We start from the raw sequence: 20,360 nt of genomic DNA, 5'->3' as shown, positions 1-20,360 counted from the left end.
AGACATTTAAAGAAGCATTTAATAATTTGTGTGTTTTTTGTTTAAGCAATTTAAATAGAATATGACTTGTTATTAATTAATTTTAAGCCAATATTAATATAGATTTACTTAAATAAAAGTGGCTTTAATAATTTTAAAATTTGATTTTGGAGTTATTACAATATATACTGGATCCATACAAGTACTGGTACATAAATATGTGTTATAGAGTGGATAAATTCCAAAAAAATTAAAACTACAAAATATTTTTTCTAAATATTACATATTGGTCCCTAAACATGTTGCATTTATTTGTAAATCGTGGTCCTTAACATTTGTCCTTGGATTATTTACTGTTGTTCTCCATTCTCCACTATGGAATGTTGTGAAGTATCTGAATTATCGGGGCTTATAGCACTGTTGGGACTTTTATCTCCACCTCTAACATTCAAAGTTGTCTGCAGCATATGGGCAATACTTTCAACATCTAAATTCTCATCGGTTGCCGATATCTTACGCAAGGCTGAGCAAACGATACTCAAGTCCCCTTTGAGTTCACTAACCACCGCTGTTATTTTCTGGGCATTCGATAGTACCTCAACGCTTTGGGTATAGGGGTTATAGCGTACACCAAATGGACGTTGTATGCTTTCGGCAAATAATCTGGAAGAATCAAAATTGTTTAAAGATACTCAATTGCTGGATCAGGTACTCACCTCATTTGCTCTTTGGCCTCTTCAAAAGAGTCGGTATAATAGTAAGCATTTTGATAAGAAGTTATAATACATTCTTCTTTACAAGTGATTTCGGGATCAAATTTTTTAATCTTCTCTTTAGCGGCAATGGCATGCTGCAGTTCAGCCACGGAACTTAACAAGCCAGCGCCATAAACCTTAAAACTATTATCGGGTTGATGACATAAACCAAACTCAACAGTAAAGAAATAAAGCTGAAATTCAAAAAGGGTTTAAAATAACCTCACTCTAATCGGACTTTTACCCACCGTTGCCAATTTCTCAATATCTGCATCGGAGGCGCCCAAAGAAGCTAAACCAATTTCTTGGGAAAATTGAGCAAAACTAGAATTGGCCAATAGAGGCATGTGGCCCAATAATTCATGACAGCAGTCACTTTTTAAAAAAGAGAACTTTAGTTATTTTTAACACTATTATATCTTATCAAAACTTACGGTTCAGGAGTATAAAATGGATCTGATGAATGTCTTATATATTGGGTACAATGGAAAACACGAAATGCCAAACCCGAAAGAAAATCTCTAGGTGATAAATAACCCGCTACAGGTCTTAACTGGAAACCAGTTTTACGTTTTAGAAAAGTACTAACATCCTGCAGTTGAGGTACATTATCCTCCCTATAACCACAATATTTTACCAATTCCGGCCAATTTTCCATATATTCGGGCACAGCATATTTAACATACAAACGATGCAGCTCACGAAACACGGTACCCCTTTAAATATATACAATTAAAACTATTTCTCTTCCGCCAAATTATAAAACTTACCAAGTTTTGACCTCTTCGGGAGTATATTCAACACGTGGTATTGGGTTGCCACTTAATTAATAAGATATATATATATATTTTTTGAAATTTTCAAAACTTTTTCCCAAATTACTTACTGTTTAAAATTCATAGCTATGGTATAAAACTTCTCTCTTCTTTTGCGATAAACGGGATCCTTAAAACCAGGATGATCAGCATCTAACTCAGAGCCATACATTAAAACATTTTGTGCCTTATCTAAATCGGAGATTTTGCGTGGAAACCAAACCATTTCACCGAAATCTTTTGAGAAACAAGAACAAAAACTATATAGTAAAATATTTTTAGCGAAAAGTCTAACAAGTACACACCAAAACTAGAGCAGGCCGATAAAGATGGCGCCCTTACTATTGCATTTTTATCCACCGATGTATAGTTTACCGAATGTACCTCCCGATTTAGCATTTGCAACACCTGATCCAAACGCTTTTGATCACATTCCACATCCACTAACACATCAGCCTGGGTTTATATTTTATAAAAATTTAATATTTTCTCACAATTTTTTATTCGTACCAGATCAACGGGAAATTAAGGCATCTAATTGGTTTTAATTTCCAATTCTAATTTCGATTTAGTTAGACATAGTTTCTAAGGCTTCTTTTGAAGACCCTATATAACTTATAGTTTTTTAGTTGTTGGAAATCTAATAAAGATTTTCAAAACTATTCGAGATTATTGGTCCCTTAAATTATTGGTATTATTTGTTAAGAGTCCGAAATGAATGTAAAACTTTTTGGATTTCTGGAAATACTGATAAATTTATTGCGTTTCTGAAAATTGAATATTCAATAAGGGAAAACTATAGACCAAATCTTCATGACTCAACAAATCATCCAAAACACTTAAAATTTCGCGTTCACTATGTTGGTGTTAAACTCCTCTAAAGTTCGATGTCTACGGCGATAAAAGAAAAAATTCTGAAGAGGTTAAATCGCACGTTCGTCCATCCGAATCCAACCGAATCTTGCGAAACAATAACTTTGAAAATTGTGAAAGAATTTCTAGGCCAATTTCACTCCTATTCAAGAAATTTAAAAAAAATGAATCACTCTTAATGAAAACCCCTTCATCTGGTCGTAATATTCAGAAATGCTTTTCAGAGTCCTTTTACGGAATTTGATATCAATCGAAGTTTAAATAGTATTTTAATGGGAATTTCCATCGATATGCCGTAATTTGCCGTTAATTCATTTTTTGAACGTCCATTTCTCATTGAATATTCAGGACTGTGGACCCTACCAGACAAGCGGAATCTGACAAATACAGATATTTGGAACTGCGACCAGGAGATAAAGTTTCAGAGCATCGAAGGGTAATTGCTTTTTGAAAGTAATTTTCTTCACCAATACTTCCATATAAAGAAGTACAGAACAGGCCCGACAGTGGCCTAGTTATATATCTTCAACTTCCTTTCACCCTCAGATTAAAACACTAATAATTAAGCGTTAATCGTCGATCCGAAGACTGGATGATTAAACGAGTATGTTGCTCAACGTAATGAAAACTTTGAAAATAAAATTGTAAATTATGAAAGAATTCGGAATAGAATACATAAATCTTAATGAAAACCCCTTTATCTGATCATAAAGTTATTCAGAAATGCTTTTCAGAGTTCTAATTGCGGCATTCGATGTCAAGCGAAATCTCTATAGTATTTAAATGGAAATTTTCATCGATTTCGAATGCCGTAATTTGTCGTTAATTCGTTTTTTGAACATCCAATTCTCTCTGGATATCTAGGACTATGATCGGCAAGCGGAATCTGACTATCACAGAGAATACAGCGAATATGCTGAAATAATAGAATACTTTCTAGATCATTTCCAAGGAACAATGTTATATCAGATATTTCAACCATTAGAAACAATGATTTGATAAATTTAAGAAATTGCGTTCAGAAGAATGAGTTTCTGAGCATCGGATAATTCCATATAAAGGAGCGCACTGAATTCATTATATCCTTTTGATAATATCAATATCTCCAATTCAGATATGAGCTACAACGGAATAAAGGTGCTATTTTTTGTTTTATTAAGCGTCAATCGTCGACCCGAGGACTGAACGATGCTGAAAGTCAAAGAAGAAGGCATATAATCTCAATCGGAATTTCCAACCTACAATTCTCGGATTCATGGCCTTTATTTCCCCGTTGATCTAATTTCGAATACAAATAAAACGGCTAAACAAAATCTATAGCCCAAAAGTTGCACACACCTGATTCGTAGCACTCTCCAAAGGTGACAATTCCAAATGTAAAACATTTATGCCCAGCTCTTGAAAAACCTGCAAAGCTCGAGCCAAATTACCCACTTGATTCTTTAGAGTGAAAATTATCGAAACTCTATCGCCAACAGCACCATATTGGAAAAATTCCTCATTCACCACCGGATTTTCTTTATTTTTAACACTTAAGCCAGATTTATCCTAAGACAACACAATTATTATTTTCTTTTAAAATCCTTGGGAAACATTAAACTTGTTTATTCTTACAATACTAGCAGGACTTCCAGAACTATCCTTACTACTTGAACGTTGTTTATGCAATGGACTGCCTTGTTTAACAGCCCATTCTTGTTCGCCACTTCGATAGAGCCACAAGCCCAATAAACTTTTACCCGAAGCACTCATTTTATTTAATTTTCACTTTTATTACTTTTTTTGTTAATAATTGCTCCTTTGTCTATGATTCTATCCAAGTAACCAACAAACGTTCTAAGTGAATTTCACGCAACGACTAAAATAATCCTGTACATTATTTGGGCTTTTATACTGTTGCGCCATCATCTTCAGTGGCATCATCTACAACAACAGCAAGTCAATGAAAAAAAGCAACAGTTGGAAGGATACTTGAAAAAACATACATATTCAATTGTATATATTATCAGGACTTTTTTATACATATAACCAAACACATGCACATTTACTTAAAATATGTATGTATGTGTTCACTCATTTATTTTATGGGTGTATGTGTTATACTATAATGTGTAAATTGGCCATGTTAAATACTACCACTGGAGCGCTTAAAGTGTGTAAATAGTTTATCTTATATTTATTTAAATCTTGCCTTTTAAATTCCGTTGGTAGCCCGCCCGGTCATCTTTACTTTTTTGTTTTTGACATTATCTTCATCGTGATTAAAGTAAAGACTCATACCCATTATTCATGTACGTATGTATGTATGTATGTATGTATGTATGTATGTATGTATGTATGTATGTATGTATGTATGTATGTATGTATGTATGTATGTATGTATGTATGTATGTATGTATGTATGTATGTATGTATTTATTCAATATTCATATTCATGCACATAATTATCCTTCTTTGATTTCTTTCTATCCAAAATATCTGTGTCATCTTAATGATTTTTTTCTTTAATGATGTTACAAATATTTAAATTGTTCTACTACTACTATTCACTTCTTGGCATTTCGATCTTTTTAAACTTTGGAATACATCAACCAACCACCTTCATCTTCCTCAGTAGTGCATTAAAGTAAATGGCAAAATGTAAATGTGTATGTGTGCGTGTTCATGTGTAAGTAGATGTATCTGTGTAGGTGTTTGTTATAAACTCTGATTGGTTAAATAACTGAAAAAACAGGCTCTCTGAAACTTTTGTATCTGAAAGTTTTAACAAACCAAGTAGTAAGTGTGACGTCAAATGTTGTGCAAACTTCTTTTATGGTTATGAATTTTGTTGCTGTTTTTAAATGATAAATCTGATATACTATATACAAACATATATCTATTGTTTCTGATGTCTTTTTAAATAAATCAATTAAGTTTTCGAGAAATATATTTTTGAAATATTTAAACTCAGACAAATGTTAAATACTTTTTTATAAAGATTTACTGGGGACTTTAATTAAGCTGCCCTAACTTTAAATATATGCCTCCGCTTCTCTGGCTGACACTCCCGAATTGATATTGACCGATAGCATTGAATATATTAACTCTGAATAGCTTATACGCATACACCTACTACTTTAGAAAACTCCGAAAGTTCAACAGACTCAAATCATACAATCTCGGAGGCCAATGTGCTATTGATGTATAGAATACTCTTGGATCTCTTGCCAAAATGTAACGAGATGTACAGTTGGATCTCATGACGATTGGCATAGTTCCAAATTCGATAAATTTTCATTAGTTGACGTAACATTCCACCAAAAGAAGACTACATCGCTGAAGATGACTTTTTTGCAAGGTTGGCAACCATTAACGCTAAGCTATCGTTACCGCTAAAATACCAATACCGAAATAAGTCGAAATACCGATAACTCAAAAATAGTAATAACGAAATAATTCAAAATACCGATTAAGCTAAAATACCAATACTTCGGTATAAGTCAAAACAGCGATAACGTTTAGATATCGTTACCGAATTAAGCCAAAATACCGATAACACTAAAATATCAATACCGAAATAAGTTAAAATACCGATACCGCTGCCAACCTTGATTTTTTGATAGAACAATTTTATAATTTTTACGTGTCGTTGAATACTGACAACTAATTTGGACAAATATTGGTTCAACAAAATGGCCGCTAAAAAGATGTTATTCCTGCATGAATAAGAGTAATTCAAATCAAATAAGGAACATAAAGAACTGAAAATAGCTTCAAGGGACACACAATACAATTATTTTATTAATATGATCTAATAGCTCCCGACTTAATATTTAAAACGAGTGTCAGGTTTCTTATACAACGATATCAATCTCTTTCCTATGTTCATATATAGATACAACTGAGTATTTAAAATAAGTTTTCCTGGAATGTATTTTTATAATATGTTTTCTAAATCAAAATGTTTCTGAATCAATACACACAACTCCCGCCAATGTTAATATAAAGAATTACCCATTCCGATCGAATGTGGATTTATTACATAGTAAATAAATTTATTAAAACTTAAAAAACAGTGTTTCATTCAGAAAAGGTCGTTCGTTGGAAGATGAAAAATAGAAAAAATAATTCCACTTTCGATTGGAATGGAATTCTGTGACAGGCCCCATAATCCGCCAATTCAATTCTCGAACTAGTCTGGGTATTATAACTAATGTAGGCACACAGTACAACGACATTTACTCCTGCAAGCAGTAGTCGCATTGAGGTCTCCTACACTCTATAATGAATAACGAATGTGATCTAAGAATTAGCTCAAGACGTCTATTCGGGATTTTATATTTCCATCATTCTGTAGCAGATGCAACTAAGTCTCTGTACAGACTTTTATATCTTCCACTTTACTAAGGGCAGGTGGGATTTCCAAACTGGGAATGCCACAACTTGTTATTACTATTACAAATGCTATTTGCATTCGAAATGGATTATAATCCCTTCTGTATTCCTTTTGATGGCTTTAAACTCAATTAAACATATAGACGCAGATGTCATGATATTCAGAAACTGCAAGAGCTAGAGTCCTTTTATGGACAACTTTGACATCCATATGAATACATGGGGATAAAATAGGTAGCCTAGTTACAGTGGGCGTGGCACCTCCCATATAATAAAAATCTTAAATAGGTATATCTGAGGAAATATAGCAGCTAGAGTCCTCAATTTTTTTCAAAGACAATTTAGTATCAATGTGAATATTTAGAACAAAATATATGCGGACTAGCAATAGAGGGCGTGGTACCTCCCATATGAATTAAATACTAAATACTAATTTATTTGGAAAACTATTGGGGTTAGAATCTTAAAATTTTACACAAAGATCTTTAACATATATGTGAATATTTATTAAAAAATGGGCGGGCTTTCATAAAGGCGTCTTGGTATCTCCGATATGAATCAATTTAAAAAAAATAGTATATCTAAAAGACCATTACATCTAAAATTTTGCACGTCCATGTGAAGGTTTTTGGTAATAAATTGATGGACTAGATTTTAGGGGCGTGTACCACTCATACATATAACTTAAAAACTCGTTTATCAAGGAAACTATTAGAGCTAGAATCTTAAAATTTAGCATGAAGAACTTTAAGATTAATTAAAAATTAAGATTAAAAGATTAAGTTATTATAAAAAGACGTTATGTATATAATAACTTCTAATCTCAAGCGAAACTCGGTTTTTAGAGGACTTCTAATTGTTATTAACCAAATCAAAAACTGTGGAGACAACTAAACCAAATGCCTACAAGCCGAACTTTTAAAAAAATACCAAAATTTATTGAATTAATTAAATTACTTAATAGATAAAATTCAAATCTTAAATTTTTTCATCGAGGCCGTAAAATTAGTTTGGCACGGGTCTCTTAACGTAGATGTGTCTTTCATTGCAGTTCATTGCACTAAATCAAAATTTTTCATTTAATATCAATTAACAAATAAATATATTTATAGAATCTTAAATACTTGTATACTTTTAATAATTTATATTGCCAATTGCTCACTTAAGTGGCCATATTTAAAAAGATAAGATTTTGTTTAAATAACGGCAACTGTTTATTGATAATATTTAAAATCAAAATTTCACACGTTTGTTTACAATTTATTGTTTATTATTTTGTCAATATTTTTATATGTAAATAATGATATTATACATATTTCTTTAAATTTAAGCAGATAGCGACAAGTGGATAGATTTTTAAAGGGATTAAAGAAAACAATTTCATATTAATTACAAATTTTTGTTAAAACTATTAAAACTTTATTATTCCTCACTATTCCGTATTTCGATTACGTTTCCCCATCGCTCGATAAAAGGTATTCTCCAACCAAAAAATATATCGTTAGAAAAAGCAATTCCATTTCGTTCCAATGCTTTACAATTTTTTTTTTTTTTTTTGAAATTTTTTATCACATTCGAGTCATTTATGACTCTTCTGCACGATTAAAATGATCATATATGCGCTCATTTTCTGATCATAAATGATACATTCGTCGGAAGAAAATTGTACCCTACTCGCGACCCTTCTAAACTAGTCTTTTATGAGCCCCAATTCTGATCAGTTCTGACTCATTTTTTAATCTTTTTTGAGTCATTAATGTCCCGACTTACTGGTCGTTTTAGAATTATTTTCGAATCATATTATAGTCATTTATGAGTCTTTTCTGAGTAATTTACAGAGAAATACAATACAACAGAAAACACTTTTTGATCTTCCGACTGATCGAAATGTAACTACAAAATAAATTTATAAACAATCATATTTCGAACACCTGGAAGACCCATTTGTGATTGCTGTACATTTTGTTAGTGTTTTTCAAATAAATCAGATTTTAAACATTAATTGGAATTATTTAGACTTAGTTTAGTGATTAGTCACCCAAATATCTTCCGTAGAAGATCATTAAACATATAAAATTATTATAATTAAAGCATAATATAATTTAAATTTCCTTAACAGAAAATTGACTTTATAAATATCACACAAATTGAAATACTTATACATTTAATTTTATAAACGAAATTAGAATCATATGAACTCATTTTAGGCCACACAAAATTGTTTGTCTACTCTTCTAAAAGAGTCTTTTCTGAGCCCATTTTCTAATCAGTTTCGACTAATTTTTGAATTGTTTTTGAGTCATTTTTAAGTGTAAGTGTTGCTATTCCATTGCAAACAAAAACAATTACATAAGAAACCATTTCTGATCATCCAACTGCTCGAAATATGATCACAAAATAAGTTTTTAAAACCATCATATTTTAAACACCAGGATGATCAATTTATGATTGCTATACATTTTGTTATTGTTTTTCAAATAATCAGTTTGTTTTCAATCATATATCGGGATCATTTTCGAATCATTTTTTAAGCGCTCAACTTATTAATCACGTTCAGGTCATCAAAAGGAGTCAAAAATGAGTCAGTTTACTGATTAATCATCCAACAATCTTCCAAATGCTAGCTGGGAAGCTACATACTAGGGTTCTATAAATCGACTTTCGAATAATCGAACATTAGACTTTTTGTCGAAAAAAGACTTTTTGTTCCAAAAAAGTCGAAAAGTCGAAGTCGACTCGTCTGTGAAAAAAGTCTAAAAGTCGACTGTGTTTAATAAAAGTCGAAAAGTCTGAAAGTCTAAAAGTCGAATAAAGTCCAAAAAAGTCGAAGAAAGTCGAAAAAAGTCGGAAAGTCGTAAAAAGTCGAAAACTCGAAAATTGTAGAAAAAAGTAAAAAATAGTCGAAAATTTTAAAAAAGTGGAAAAAAAGAGTCAAAACTCTAAAATAGTCGGAAAAACTCGAAAAAGTAAAAAAATAGTCGAAAATAGTCGAAAACAATCGAAAAGTCGGAAAAAGTAAAAAAATCGAAAACAGTCGGAAAAAGTCGAAAAGTCTAAAATGTCGAAAAAAGTCGAAAAGTCGGAAAGTCGACTATTTATAAAATACTTATAGTCAAAAAGTCTAAAAGTCGACTTTTAATTAAATGAAAAAAGTCGAAAAGTCGACTTTTCGTTTCAACTATAGAACCCTATGTAGTCGTTTCAACTATAGTAAGTTGTTGTGCAGATTGAAATTATTAAAATTTTGAACCCTATTTATTTCCAACTTAAAGGACCTTTAATATATACAATAACTGAACATTTTCTTTAAATCTACTAGATCAAATTTCAAACTAGAAGTCCGTTATTACTGATTTATTTGGCTATTGTTATACATAGCAATTGATTTGGTTTAATATATATATTTGTTATGGGAAAAGTTAAATCTTAAAGATTTTTTAAGCAACACACATAAATTTCGAAAAAAAAATACATATTGATAGAATCATTTAAACATTTTATAGGTTGTCTATAAATAAAAAAGATTTCATTGTCAAGTGTTAAGTTGAGAGAAAAAAAAATGTACATAAATTGTTATGTATATTTATTTAGTGGCAAAGTCTTTAAAGGAGTTCTTTAGTAAGTTAGTTACTTCAAATGGACTAGACTATTTGCAGTATAGAGTTGCCGCCCTTTAACTAAAATTGAACTAGTTTTGCAAAATATAAAAACATACTTTTCTTTAAACAAATTTATAAAAAAAAGTCAATTTTCTTAAGTGTTGTTTTTAATGGCAGAAAGTTTTCTAGTTTATAATATCATGATGGCAATCCTACAGCCGTTTAACTTTTCCACCTTCTTGAGAAGTCACACAGCACCATTACATTTAGTTGAGTAGTAGTTTTTTCATTCATCCATTTGCTGCTGTTACTACCATCCATCCATCCACTCTATTCTTTTTTTTCTTCTTCTAAGTGATTGAATGTGAAAGTAAAACGTTTATTTGTTCAACAAACCATTTAAGTATGTTCGCACTCAAGAGGATTTATTTGATTTAACATCGAAATGATAGTGAATAAAAATGGAAACAAATACAGAAAAAGATTTGAAAAGGACATAAAAAAAAACTGTTATGTATATATCTATGTATGTAAGCAACAAGTGCAGAGGGAGTTGCAACCATACTAGCCAGATGAGGCGATTTAATATGAAATAAGGAACATTCGAAATGAAAGTAAAAATCCAAATTTTTCTAACAAGAAATCACTTTTTTCACTAAAAACCCAATATCTAACTAGAAATCCATTCTTCACTTAAAATCTGATTTCTCAGATAAATCCCATTTCTAACTAGAAAGTCGATATTTTACTAAAATCCAATTTAAGACTTAAAATCTAGTTTCTTATTATAAATCCGATGTCTCACTGTAAATCTCATTTTTACGATAAATCCGATAATACATTTTCTCATTAAAAACCCGATTTTTTATTTAAAATCTATTTTCTCTCAAAAAAATCCGATTTCTTACTAGAAATTTGATTTTTACTAAAATCCCAATATGTCAACAAGAATCTGAGTTCTTACACAAATCCGTTTTTTCAACAAAAAACCGATTTCTTTCTACAAATCCATTATTTTACCTATAAATTCCATTTCTTACTAGAAATCCGACTTCTTAATAAAAATCTAATTTCCCACTTAAAATCCGATTTCCTACTAGAAATCTCATTAAATCAAATTTTTAATAAAAACGCAATTTCACTTTAAATTTTTTTCACTAAAAATCATTTTAACAAAATTTTCATTTTCAGTAATTTCCTTAAATTTAGTCAATAACTATTTTTATAAAAGCCGGAGTCTAGCAGACCAACCTTATATAGCTTTGATAAGTAACCTCGAATCTGAATAATAACAAGAGAAAACTCTGTTGCAAACACTGTCCTTCGGAGATTTTATTTCGATGAGTTTGGTCTCCATTAGATAAAATCTCAAGACATCGACTAATAACATCTGCTCTTGACTCGAGCCTCGTAATAAGGTTAATGTGTATCCCTTATTGCATTCACTCCCTGAACCAACTCTGTTGAATTGAGTACCATTCATTCGGAGAAATGAAATTACCAACGAACCCACAATTAACGGATCATCTTTGAACGAATAACTATAATATCGTACACGATCGACAAATAGGCGAAAGAAGAATCAGTATGCAAGTAGTCCACTACTACCATAATATCCAAAACACAAGGCCCTGTTATAATGACAAGGGAACTTGAATCTCTTGGCGCCAGATCGTATAAGAAGAAGAACAATAAACGAATCGTCTTTGGACGAAACTGTCCTCGAAAGGAATATCCATTTACCTCTGACTGTAATTTCGAACGCGATTGACAAATAGGCGAAAGAAGAATCAGAACTCAAGTGGTCCACTATTACCATTTGCATAATATTCAAAACACATGACCCTGTTATAACGGCATGGGAACTTGACTCTCTTGGCCCTTGATAAAAATTCGCTAGGGGTTCTTATAGGCATATTTACTGGGGATCAATAGACCTATATATGTCAAATTGTATGAGAAGAAGCGCAATAAACGGATCCTTTTTGGATGAAACTGTTACCTAGAAGAATATTCATATTCCTCTGACTATAATATCGAACGCGATCGACAAATAGGCGAAAGAAGAATCAGAACTCAAGTGGTCCACTATTATCATTCGCATAATATCCAAAACACATGGCCCTATTATAACGACTAGGGAACTTGACTCTCTTGAGCTCTTATAGACCTACTTACTGGGGATGATTGAAGCTACGTATGTCAGATCGTATGAGAAGAAGAATAATTACAATTCCTTTTTAGTGACTGCTCTAAAAGAGACTCTTTTTATGATTTGGAATGTTTAAAGAATGAGTCACTAACAAATCTACACAAAATTGTTAGAAGTACCGGATGATTCTCTCTGGTATCAAGGCTATAAACAAATTTGTTCGAACAAATTACGAAGAAATATGAAAGGGTAAACACTATGGACCAAATGACTTTCGAGTGCTCTTGCTAAGTCGTTAGCTACCCAAATAACCTTACTTTCACCAAACAAATTTCAAGTTCTTCCTTTGAAAACTACACATACATATACAATATGATTTTAATCCCCGATTTCAGAAATTATTTCCTTCAAATAAGGGATGCAAATTACAAAAGTGTGTCAACACTGGTAACTTTACTACTAGTATCTGTATGTTTGTCTATGCGAATGAATAACAATATTAAAGTTTGCCATTCTTAAGATTGTTTTTCTTTTGTGTCTTACCAAACAATGAATGAAAAACTATACGGGTATTAAATTAATTGAATAAGGGTTTTTAGTAGAATAGATAAAATTAGTTTGTAATACAACAACAACAGCACCTACAATAGCCACAAATTAGCAAACAACTATTGTTAATTAACAATGATTTAACTTTACCAGTAGTAGTATTTAAATGAAGTAAAAAGTTAATGGAATGACTTATAATATCGATTCCTAGCACTCGAAACCTTAAGGCTTATAAATCGAAACATTTGATTTTTTTATTAATTCTAAAGAATAATGAATTTTTATAAAGCAATTAAAATTGTTTTTTTTATTATTTATTTATTTATAAAACATTTAACATCTTTGACTTTGACATGCTCGTCGTGTATCCTCACAAATCTTAAAGTTTAGATTTGAATGTCGTACAATTAGTGAGCAGCGTATACAATCAAGTCAATTACCAGCAATAATTTTTGTTAGTAATTCAATTTATTAAAACCAACTGTTGCCAACATACAGCAGTTGTATGTATTTCTAATAAAAAAAACAGACATACAAATGTATATTGATGTGTTTAAACCCAGCAGTTGTTGGAACTAATATAGGAAACAGGAAGCCCATGAAACTCCCCATTATTTAAGCAACAACCTACTTGAACGCCTTAAACTAAGAAATTATGCTCGATAAAGTTATTTCGAGAAGCTGTGGATAATGTTTATTGTTGTCACCTTTCAAACTGCAGGGTATTATTAAACGTATACACATGAGTTTAAAGTAATGTTTAATTAAAAAAAATCTCACTAAGCTTTCATTGAAATCGTAATAAATCAATTTGTTTTAAATATAACAATCAACATTAATTTGATCTCTTCTAAAGAGTCTGTTAACACAAAGCATTTTCTGAATTTGAAATCAAAAAGGCGTGTAAATCCATTTGCTTTCATATATGTAGCAAATCTGTCTAATCTTCTTCTCTCGAATGTTTTGGACGATATTAAACTTTAGGGTGTGAATCGTTTCTGATTCGGTCACATAATATCGGTCGATAAAGACGTCTCACACAAATGGTCCAAAACAATGCAATTGTTTACGGTCTATCGATAACACGAATAATGATGTACAAAAGATGGATTATTTGATAAGCTTTTCCTCACTCTGTGGAAATCGAAGATAAAATTTGAAAGAACTCAAAACCCTGGTTCCAAGTTATACTTTTCTAAAGGGTTGAGCTGTGCTGATTCCGAATTTGAAAGAAATCAAAACCCTGAATCCAAGTTATACTTTTCTAAAGGGTTGAGCTGCACCGATTCCGAATATGGCCTCAGAATTTCTCCATCTGATGCCAGATTTGAGATATCGGATCCTGAAGTTTAAAAAAACGTCGTTATAACAACGCCAAGATAACTTTATTTATAAAATGGGCAAAAATTTGAGTTTTTTCTAAATTCAGGACACGATACCTCAAATCCCAGATATGATGGAGAAAATCTGAGATTCTTTTTCAAATTTTGTCTGCCTGTTTAGAGCATCCATTTCAGCCCAAGGCGATTCTAACAGTTCCACACTTTTGATGTGATGTGACCACATTCTTGATAGTACACGCATCGTACGACAATTGAAACTAAAAATATTGTCCACTGTAGAGCTACTCCCTGGGCATGTTTCCTTGATGAAAGACTCTCATCTTGGTGTCTTGCAACCTGGGGGTAAAGAGGTGCTACCAGTACCTCTAGTCTGCCGGGACTACAAACTGGTGATGTAACTTCACTCCTCGGCTAGTCCTTGGTATGATTTGACATGGTGTCTAACCAGTTGCCAGTTGCACGCAGGACTTGTCCTATCTGGTCAGTTGGTTGAGGTTCCTTCGGGATCCACGTAGTGGCTGTGGTTTAAACCCAATTTTGCGGAAAGAGTAAGTTGCGGTTAAAAGACTGATGCATGGTGAAATCTATATTTCGGGATATGTTCGGTGCTGTTGCCGATTGACAACAGCTAACCCACAGAGGAGTAGGGTTCTATAAATCGACTTTCGAATAATCGAACAATCGACTTTTTGTCGCAAAAAATCGAAAAGTCGAAGCCGACTATTTTGTTCCAAAAAAGTCGATAACTCGACTATCGTCTATGAAAAAAGTCGAAAAGTCGACTTTGTAAGTAAAAGTCGAAAAGTCGATAAGTGGAAAAAAGGCGAACAAAGTCGAAAAGTCGAAAAATGTTGGAAAAAGTCGAAAACTCGAAAATAGTAGAAAAAATCAAAAATAGTCGACAATTTTAAAAAAGTGGAAAAAAGTCGAAAATAGTCAAAAAGTGGAATAACATCGAATAATCGATAAGTCGGAAAAAGTTGAAAAAAGTCGGTAAAGGTCGAAAAAAAGTCGGGAAAAGTCGAAAGTCGAAAAGTCAAAAAAGTCGAAAAAAGTCGACTATTTATAAAATACTAAAAGTCGACTTTTAATTAAATTAAAAAAGTCGAAAAATCGATACAGGATGAATGTTGGGTTACACGGTACTTGCCCGCTCGTATACCTAGAGTGAGTCTGTCGTATGTTGTTCTCTTATGAGTGTGCCTGACAAATGAGAAGTGTGCTGGATTGTATGGTGATGGATGTAAGGTATCTTATACAATTGATACTATTGAATTTTCCTTCCTTGTACAGGTATGTTCAGAGTAAACTCTGTTCATACCTGATTTACCTGTGAGTAAGAACAAAGTCTCGGCATATTTGATGGATACGTACTTCGGTCTACCGGTTACGTCACTAGGTGATCACACATTTGCATGGTTGTAAATGGAAGTGATGTTTTTCATCTCGAGAGTTAAGCAACGGGGCAGCAATGGTCAGTGATTAGGTAGCCCAAGTACTTGAGCAAAGTTCACGTATACTGGACTGGAATTTCCATATACGTAAATTGCCACCTGCGTGTAAGAAGCACAATGGGGCGGTGGTGAGACGTTACAAAAGCTCAGTGGTTGAAAAATTCCACCGTGAGATAGTCCAACACGGCAGGTGTTCACGTAAAGCACTTCGACATTAATTTGTCCACTGTAGAGCCAGTCTCAAGAACTTTTTACCCAACTTGCGTTTATTTCTCGATTATCGTTGTCATTGCAATAATGAAAATTGTTTCATTTATCTCAAAACTTTCGTAAATATAATGAAATTATATCATTAATACAGATTATATATAAATAGCATCAAATTACAAAATTAAAATTTCAGATATCGTTAGGAAAATCAATTCATTATGAAATATCCAACGGTATAACGTTTTACGTATCATGTTTTGGTTTAAAAAGGAAAATATATTTTGTGTTTTAAATATTTTACGCTAAACTTAACGACCATAATTTTGAAATATCCTTTAAATATCTAACGGTAAAATTAATGCAACTTTTCCATTTGCTTACTAAACAAAGCCAATAACCCCCCATAAAAAAGAGAACACAAAACGAATATTCCAGTTGTAACGCTTGCGCATACAACGTTTAGGTCATATGATGACAGGTTCCAAGTTGTAAACAAAACAATAATAATCATCCCTCTTGTCAAAGTATGTAAAAGGAACAAGAAGAAAAAAAAACTACACAAGACATATTGACGACATAAAAACAGAGAGACAAACACAGACACACACACTTTGGCAAGGGCTGAACCACTTTTTTGCGTACAAAAAGTCACCGAGTGAACAGTACAAGGAAATTATTGATTTTTTTCGCATAAAACATATTCATAATTAAAGACTAAAAATATAGTGCAAGTGATTTCTTTAGTTAAATTAATTTGCAGTGTGTATGTGTATGTTTAATTAATTAAAAATGATTTAAACAATTAAAAGGCAATTAAAAGAGATTAGTTTGCCATATTTTCCTGTTCCGGAAGAACTCATTTTTAGCTCATAATGGCTGACAGTGAATTCGAGGAATTTCATCGTCCAATATTTGAAGCACACACAATACAATATACCAATAGTACCGTTAGTGGTGCCAAAAAACCCAATCCTCATACATTTTACTCGTAAGTTAATAACAATTAACTGGTTAAACAAAAAAAAAAGGAAAAAATTTAATTGAATTAAAATTAAAAAATATAAAGTCTAAAAAGAAGGACATTTGAAGAAAAAAAAAAAAAGTGGAAGTGAAAAAACAGCATGTACATATGTATATGTACATACAAATTGTGTGTGTGTGAATTGTTGTGTGAAAAATCAATGAACATTAAATCAGTTTAAAGTTGAGTGTTTTAACAAACGACTTCCTTTTTTGCTTTTGCCATTTCCAGTTTAATACCCAATGATGAACTGGAGGATTCGCCTTCTTCGAAAAGTGACACCTCAGACCAGGAGGACAATGGCGATTGCAATAAAAACAACAGACAAGTGGAAGATGATGAAATTGGCGATGGTTTAAAGGTGGTGTCATTGTCATCGGATGGTTCCTTGGATACCAATGATTCATTTAATTCACACCATCATCATCCATTAAACCATCAAGATGCTATTGGTGGTTTGGTGGGTATAGGCTCCAGCAATACACACAATGGCTCGCATCAAGTAAACCTCTCGACTCACAGTTTACCCATTGGCATATTGAATAATCAGCAGACGCAACAGCAACAAAGACGTCGCCGAAAGTTGCCCGAAATTCCCAAGAATAAAAAATGTGAGTGAGAAATTTGTGGAAACAGTGTTTAAAGTTTTTGCTTCCTCTTCATATGCTTTGACGGTGTCAATGAATTTTTTTAATTTGCTTTTTACTCCTCTAGTTGTTGTAGTAATCCGTAGTAGTTTTATGATTTTTATTTAATTGCATTTGATCACCGATTTTTGCAGCTTCCATTCTGCATCTTTTAGGTGGTGGTGTTGGTGCTGGTGGCAATGGCTTTGAACAGTCTTCATTGGCTGATGAGATGTCCAATGGTCAGGGTGTTGGTCGCAATCGAGGAATGACTGGTCCCCAGGGACGGCATAATCAACGATCTTTTTTGACGCTCAAACATAGTTACCTTCTAGACGAGGACTCTAGTCCCGATTCGGAACGTTTACAAAGCTTGGGCGATGTTGACAGTGGTCATAGTACTGCTCATTCTCCAAATGATTTCAAGAGCATGTCTCCACAAATTACTTCTCCTGTATCGGAATCTCCCATTCCACAACCCTTCGGTGGGGTGCCTTTTGCCCATCTTGAAATGCTAGAGGCCACACACAGGGGTCTGCACAAATTTATACCACGTCATCATGATGAGATCGAAATAGAAATTGGTGATCCAGTGTATGTACAAAAGGAGGCCGATGATTTATGGTGTGAGGGAGTTAATTTAAGAACTGGCCGTCAGGGCATTTTTCCATCAGCATATGCCGTTGACTTGGACTATAATGAGTTTGATCCAACCGTGCAGCAGGTTAAGAAAGAACGTTATCTCTTGGGTTATCTTGGTTCGGTGGAGACATTAGCTCATAAAGGCACTGGGGTGGTTTGTCAAGCGGTGCGTAAAATTGTGGGTGAATATGGTAATTCGCCCACAGGTCAAGTATGCATTTTGGAAATATCTGATCAAGGTTTACGCATGGTAGATCGTTCCGGACCGAATGTAAGTTTAAATGAAAATTTCCTTAATAAAATAAGTTTTAAAAACTCGTTTCTTTTTAGCAGAATAAAAAGGATAAGAAACCTTGTATTGATTATTTTTACTCGCTCAAGAACGTATCTTTTTGTGCGTTTCATCCAAGGGATCATCGTTTCATTGGATTCATAACCAAACATCCAACGGTACAACGTTTTGCATGTCATGTTTTTAAAGGTTCTGAATCAACTAGACCTGTGGCAGAGGCTGTGGGGTAAAATTTCTCACTCTATAAAAAACCTCTAAACTACAAATATTTAATTTTCTATTTAATAATTACTTACAGACGTGCATTCCAACGTTTCTATCAAAAATTCATTGAGACGGCTTATCCCATTGAAGACATCTATATTGAATAAATTTACATATAACCCATATCGAGGGTCTCTAATAAGAATATATATATAAATAGCTACATATATATGTGTATATAATAAATATATAGGTACGAACAAAAACAAAAAAAAAACAAAAATACTTTCAAATCTTAAAGAAAAAAAAGAAAAATGTTGTCTTCGCCTCTAAATAAAATACACAGTCGAAATGAATAAATTTGAAATACAAGTTAAATAAATGGCAGAAAGGATTTCCATATCCTTAACAACCATTCGACTATACTTAATAACTTTTATTCAAATAAACTACAAACAAATAAAGTCTTAAAGTATTATTTATTAGTTTAACTTAAAATACACACATACATATTTAATCTTAAAAGAAAACAACAAAACAAAAGAAAATAAGCGAATTTCTTTACAGTTTCGAAAAAAATGCAAATTATCGAGTGACATAAAATCAAAAACAGAAATAATTTAAAAAACTTTGCAATTAGTTGAACTACAATACACTACAATAGCAACAAACTACAATAACAACAATTAAGAAAATGTATCCAAATATTGTTCGTATTAATTTTGAATTAATTTAAAAGAAAAAAGAACGAAACTAAAAAAAGAAAAGATAATAAAGATTCATTATGACAATCTTTTGAGCATTATGTACTCGTTATGATTTACAATATTTCAAAGCAAATTTGGTTTAATTAAATCATTCAACACTTTCACTCCAACTCAACCCCTTTTAAACGGAAATTTACGTTAAATCATTAAATATATTTATTATTTTTGCTGTGATCCACTTTTTTTTTATTATTTGTAGTAGCTGTGAGTCGCATTTAATGTTCAGATAAAGTGTCCAATCAAAATAATACTAATTATTATCGGTCGGCTGATGTGAACACTTATTTTTTTCCCACTAAGTTTTTTATTTTAACAATTCTTAAGAATCGGAAGTAAATATTATCTAAAGTAATAAATGATAAATGAAATAAATAACAACAATACCAACCAAAGAGCGTAATCTCTGTCTCTCTTACTGGGTTATAATAGTATATTTTTTGTTAATAAAGCCTTAATGACTAATTCATGTCAACGGTAGACAGTAGAGTAGATAAAGAATATTAAAAATAAAAATAAAATGCTGTAGTAGTAGTCATTTTTAGTTAAATATTTAATAAAGTTGATTAAATCATCTCAAATAATAAAGGATTTTATATATACATAATGCAAAATGTCTATATATTAGACTTGGGTATTTCCTAAACGAACTAGTTTAATTGAATGATTCACACATAACGATCTTGTTTATAGCTTTTCAATCAC

At 32.0% G+C, this 20,360-nt stretch overlaps 2 protein-coding genes across 5 annotated transcripts; one reads left to right on the top strand and one right to left on the bottom strand.

Moving 5' to 3' along the window:
* Nucleotides 1–4,282, bottom strand: LOC119607280 (tryptophan 5-hydroxylase 1). The gene is made up of 9 exons (XM_037961145.1): nucleotides 4,037–4,282; nucleotides 3,761–3,970; nucleotides 1,855–2,005; nucleotides 1,621–1,786; nucleotides 1,505–1,555; nucleotides 1,169–1,450; nucleotides 983–1,109; nucleotides 696–928; nucleotides 1–642 (listed from the first exon to the last, which is right to left on the bottom strand). The coding sequence occupies exons 1-9, from the start codon at nucleotides 4,172–4,174 to the stop codon at nucleotides 330–332; spliced, it is 1,671 nt and encodes a 556-aa protein (XP_037817073.1). The 5' UTR covers nucleotides 4,175–4,282; the 3' UTR covers nucleotides 1–329.
* Nucleotides 4,283–16,685: 12,403 nt separating this feature from the next.
* On the top strand, nucleotides 16,686–19,684 carry LOC119607279 (JNK-interacting protein 1). 4 transcript variants are annotated; one of them, XM_037961141.1, is made up of 5 exons: nucleotides 16,686–17,094; nucleotides 17,359–17,738; nucleotides 17,909–18,666; nucleotides 18,726–18,913; nucleotides 18,986–19,684. In XM_037961141.1, exons 1-5 carry the CDS (start codon nucleotides 16,979–16,981, stop codon nucleotides 19,056–19,058), a joined length of 1,515 nt encoding a protein of 504 aa, XP_037817069.1. In that variant the 5' UTR covers nucleotides 16,686–16,978; the 3' UTR covers nucleotides 19,059–19,684. The 4 variants fall into 4 exon arrangements, with proteins under 4 accessions (XP_037817069.1, XP_037817071.1, XP_037817070.1 ...); XM_037961143.1 differs by having other exon boundaries at nucleotides 16,687–17,094; nucleotides 17,930–18,666; XM_037961142.1 differs by having other exon boundaries at nucleotides 16,689–17,094; nucleotides 18,729–18,913.
* The last annotated feature ends 676 nt before the right edge of the window (nucleotides 19,685–20,360 follow it).

This window comes from Lucilia sericata, unplaced genomic scaffold (assembly GCF_015586225.1).
Source record: "Lucilia sericata isolate MDLA Ls3-8-SP2 unplaced genomic scaffold, ASM1558622v1 Contig000682F_arrow, whole genome shotgun sequence".
Taxonomy (NCBI): domain Eukaryota; kingdom Metazoa; phylum Arthropoda; class Insecta; order Diptera; family Calliphoridae; genus Lucilia; species Lucilia sericata.
Note: the sequence above shows the minus strand (reverse complement) of the source record. Positions and strands in the feature narration are given on the sequence as shown.

Excerpts from the sequence above, each read along its gene's own strand:
- LOC119607279 (XM_037961141.1), top strand. The coding sequence starts at position 16,979 with ATGGCTGACAGTGAATTCGAGGAATTTCATCGTCCAATATTTGAAGCA. Across the intron at positions 17,095-17,358 it reads AATCCTCATACATTTTACTC|TTTAATACCCAATGATGAAC; the intron begins GTAAGTTAATAA and ends TGCCATTTCCAG. Across the intron at positions 17,739-17,908 it reads AATTCCCAAGAATAAAAAAT|CTTCCATTCTGCATCTTTTA; the intron begins GTGAGTGAGAAA and ends CGATTTTTGCAG.
- LOC119607280 (XM_037961145.1), bottom strand. The coding sequence starts at position 4,174 with ATGAGTGCTTCGGGTAAAAGTTTATTGGGCTTGTGGCTCTATCGAAGT. Across the intron at positions 3,971-4,036 it reads CTGGAAGTCCTGCTAGTATT|GATAAATCTGGCTTAAGTGT; the intron begins GTAAGAATAAAC and ends GTGTTGTCTTAG. Across the intron at positions 1,451-1,504 it reads CCCGAAGAGGTCAAAACTTG|GGGTACCGTGTTTCGTGAGC; the intron begins GTAAGTTTTATA and ends ATATATTTAAAG.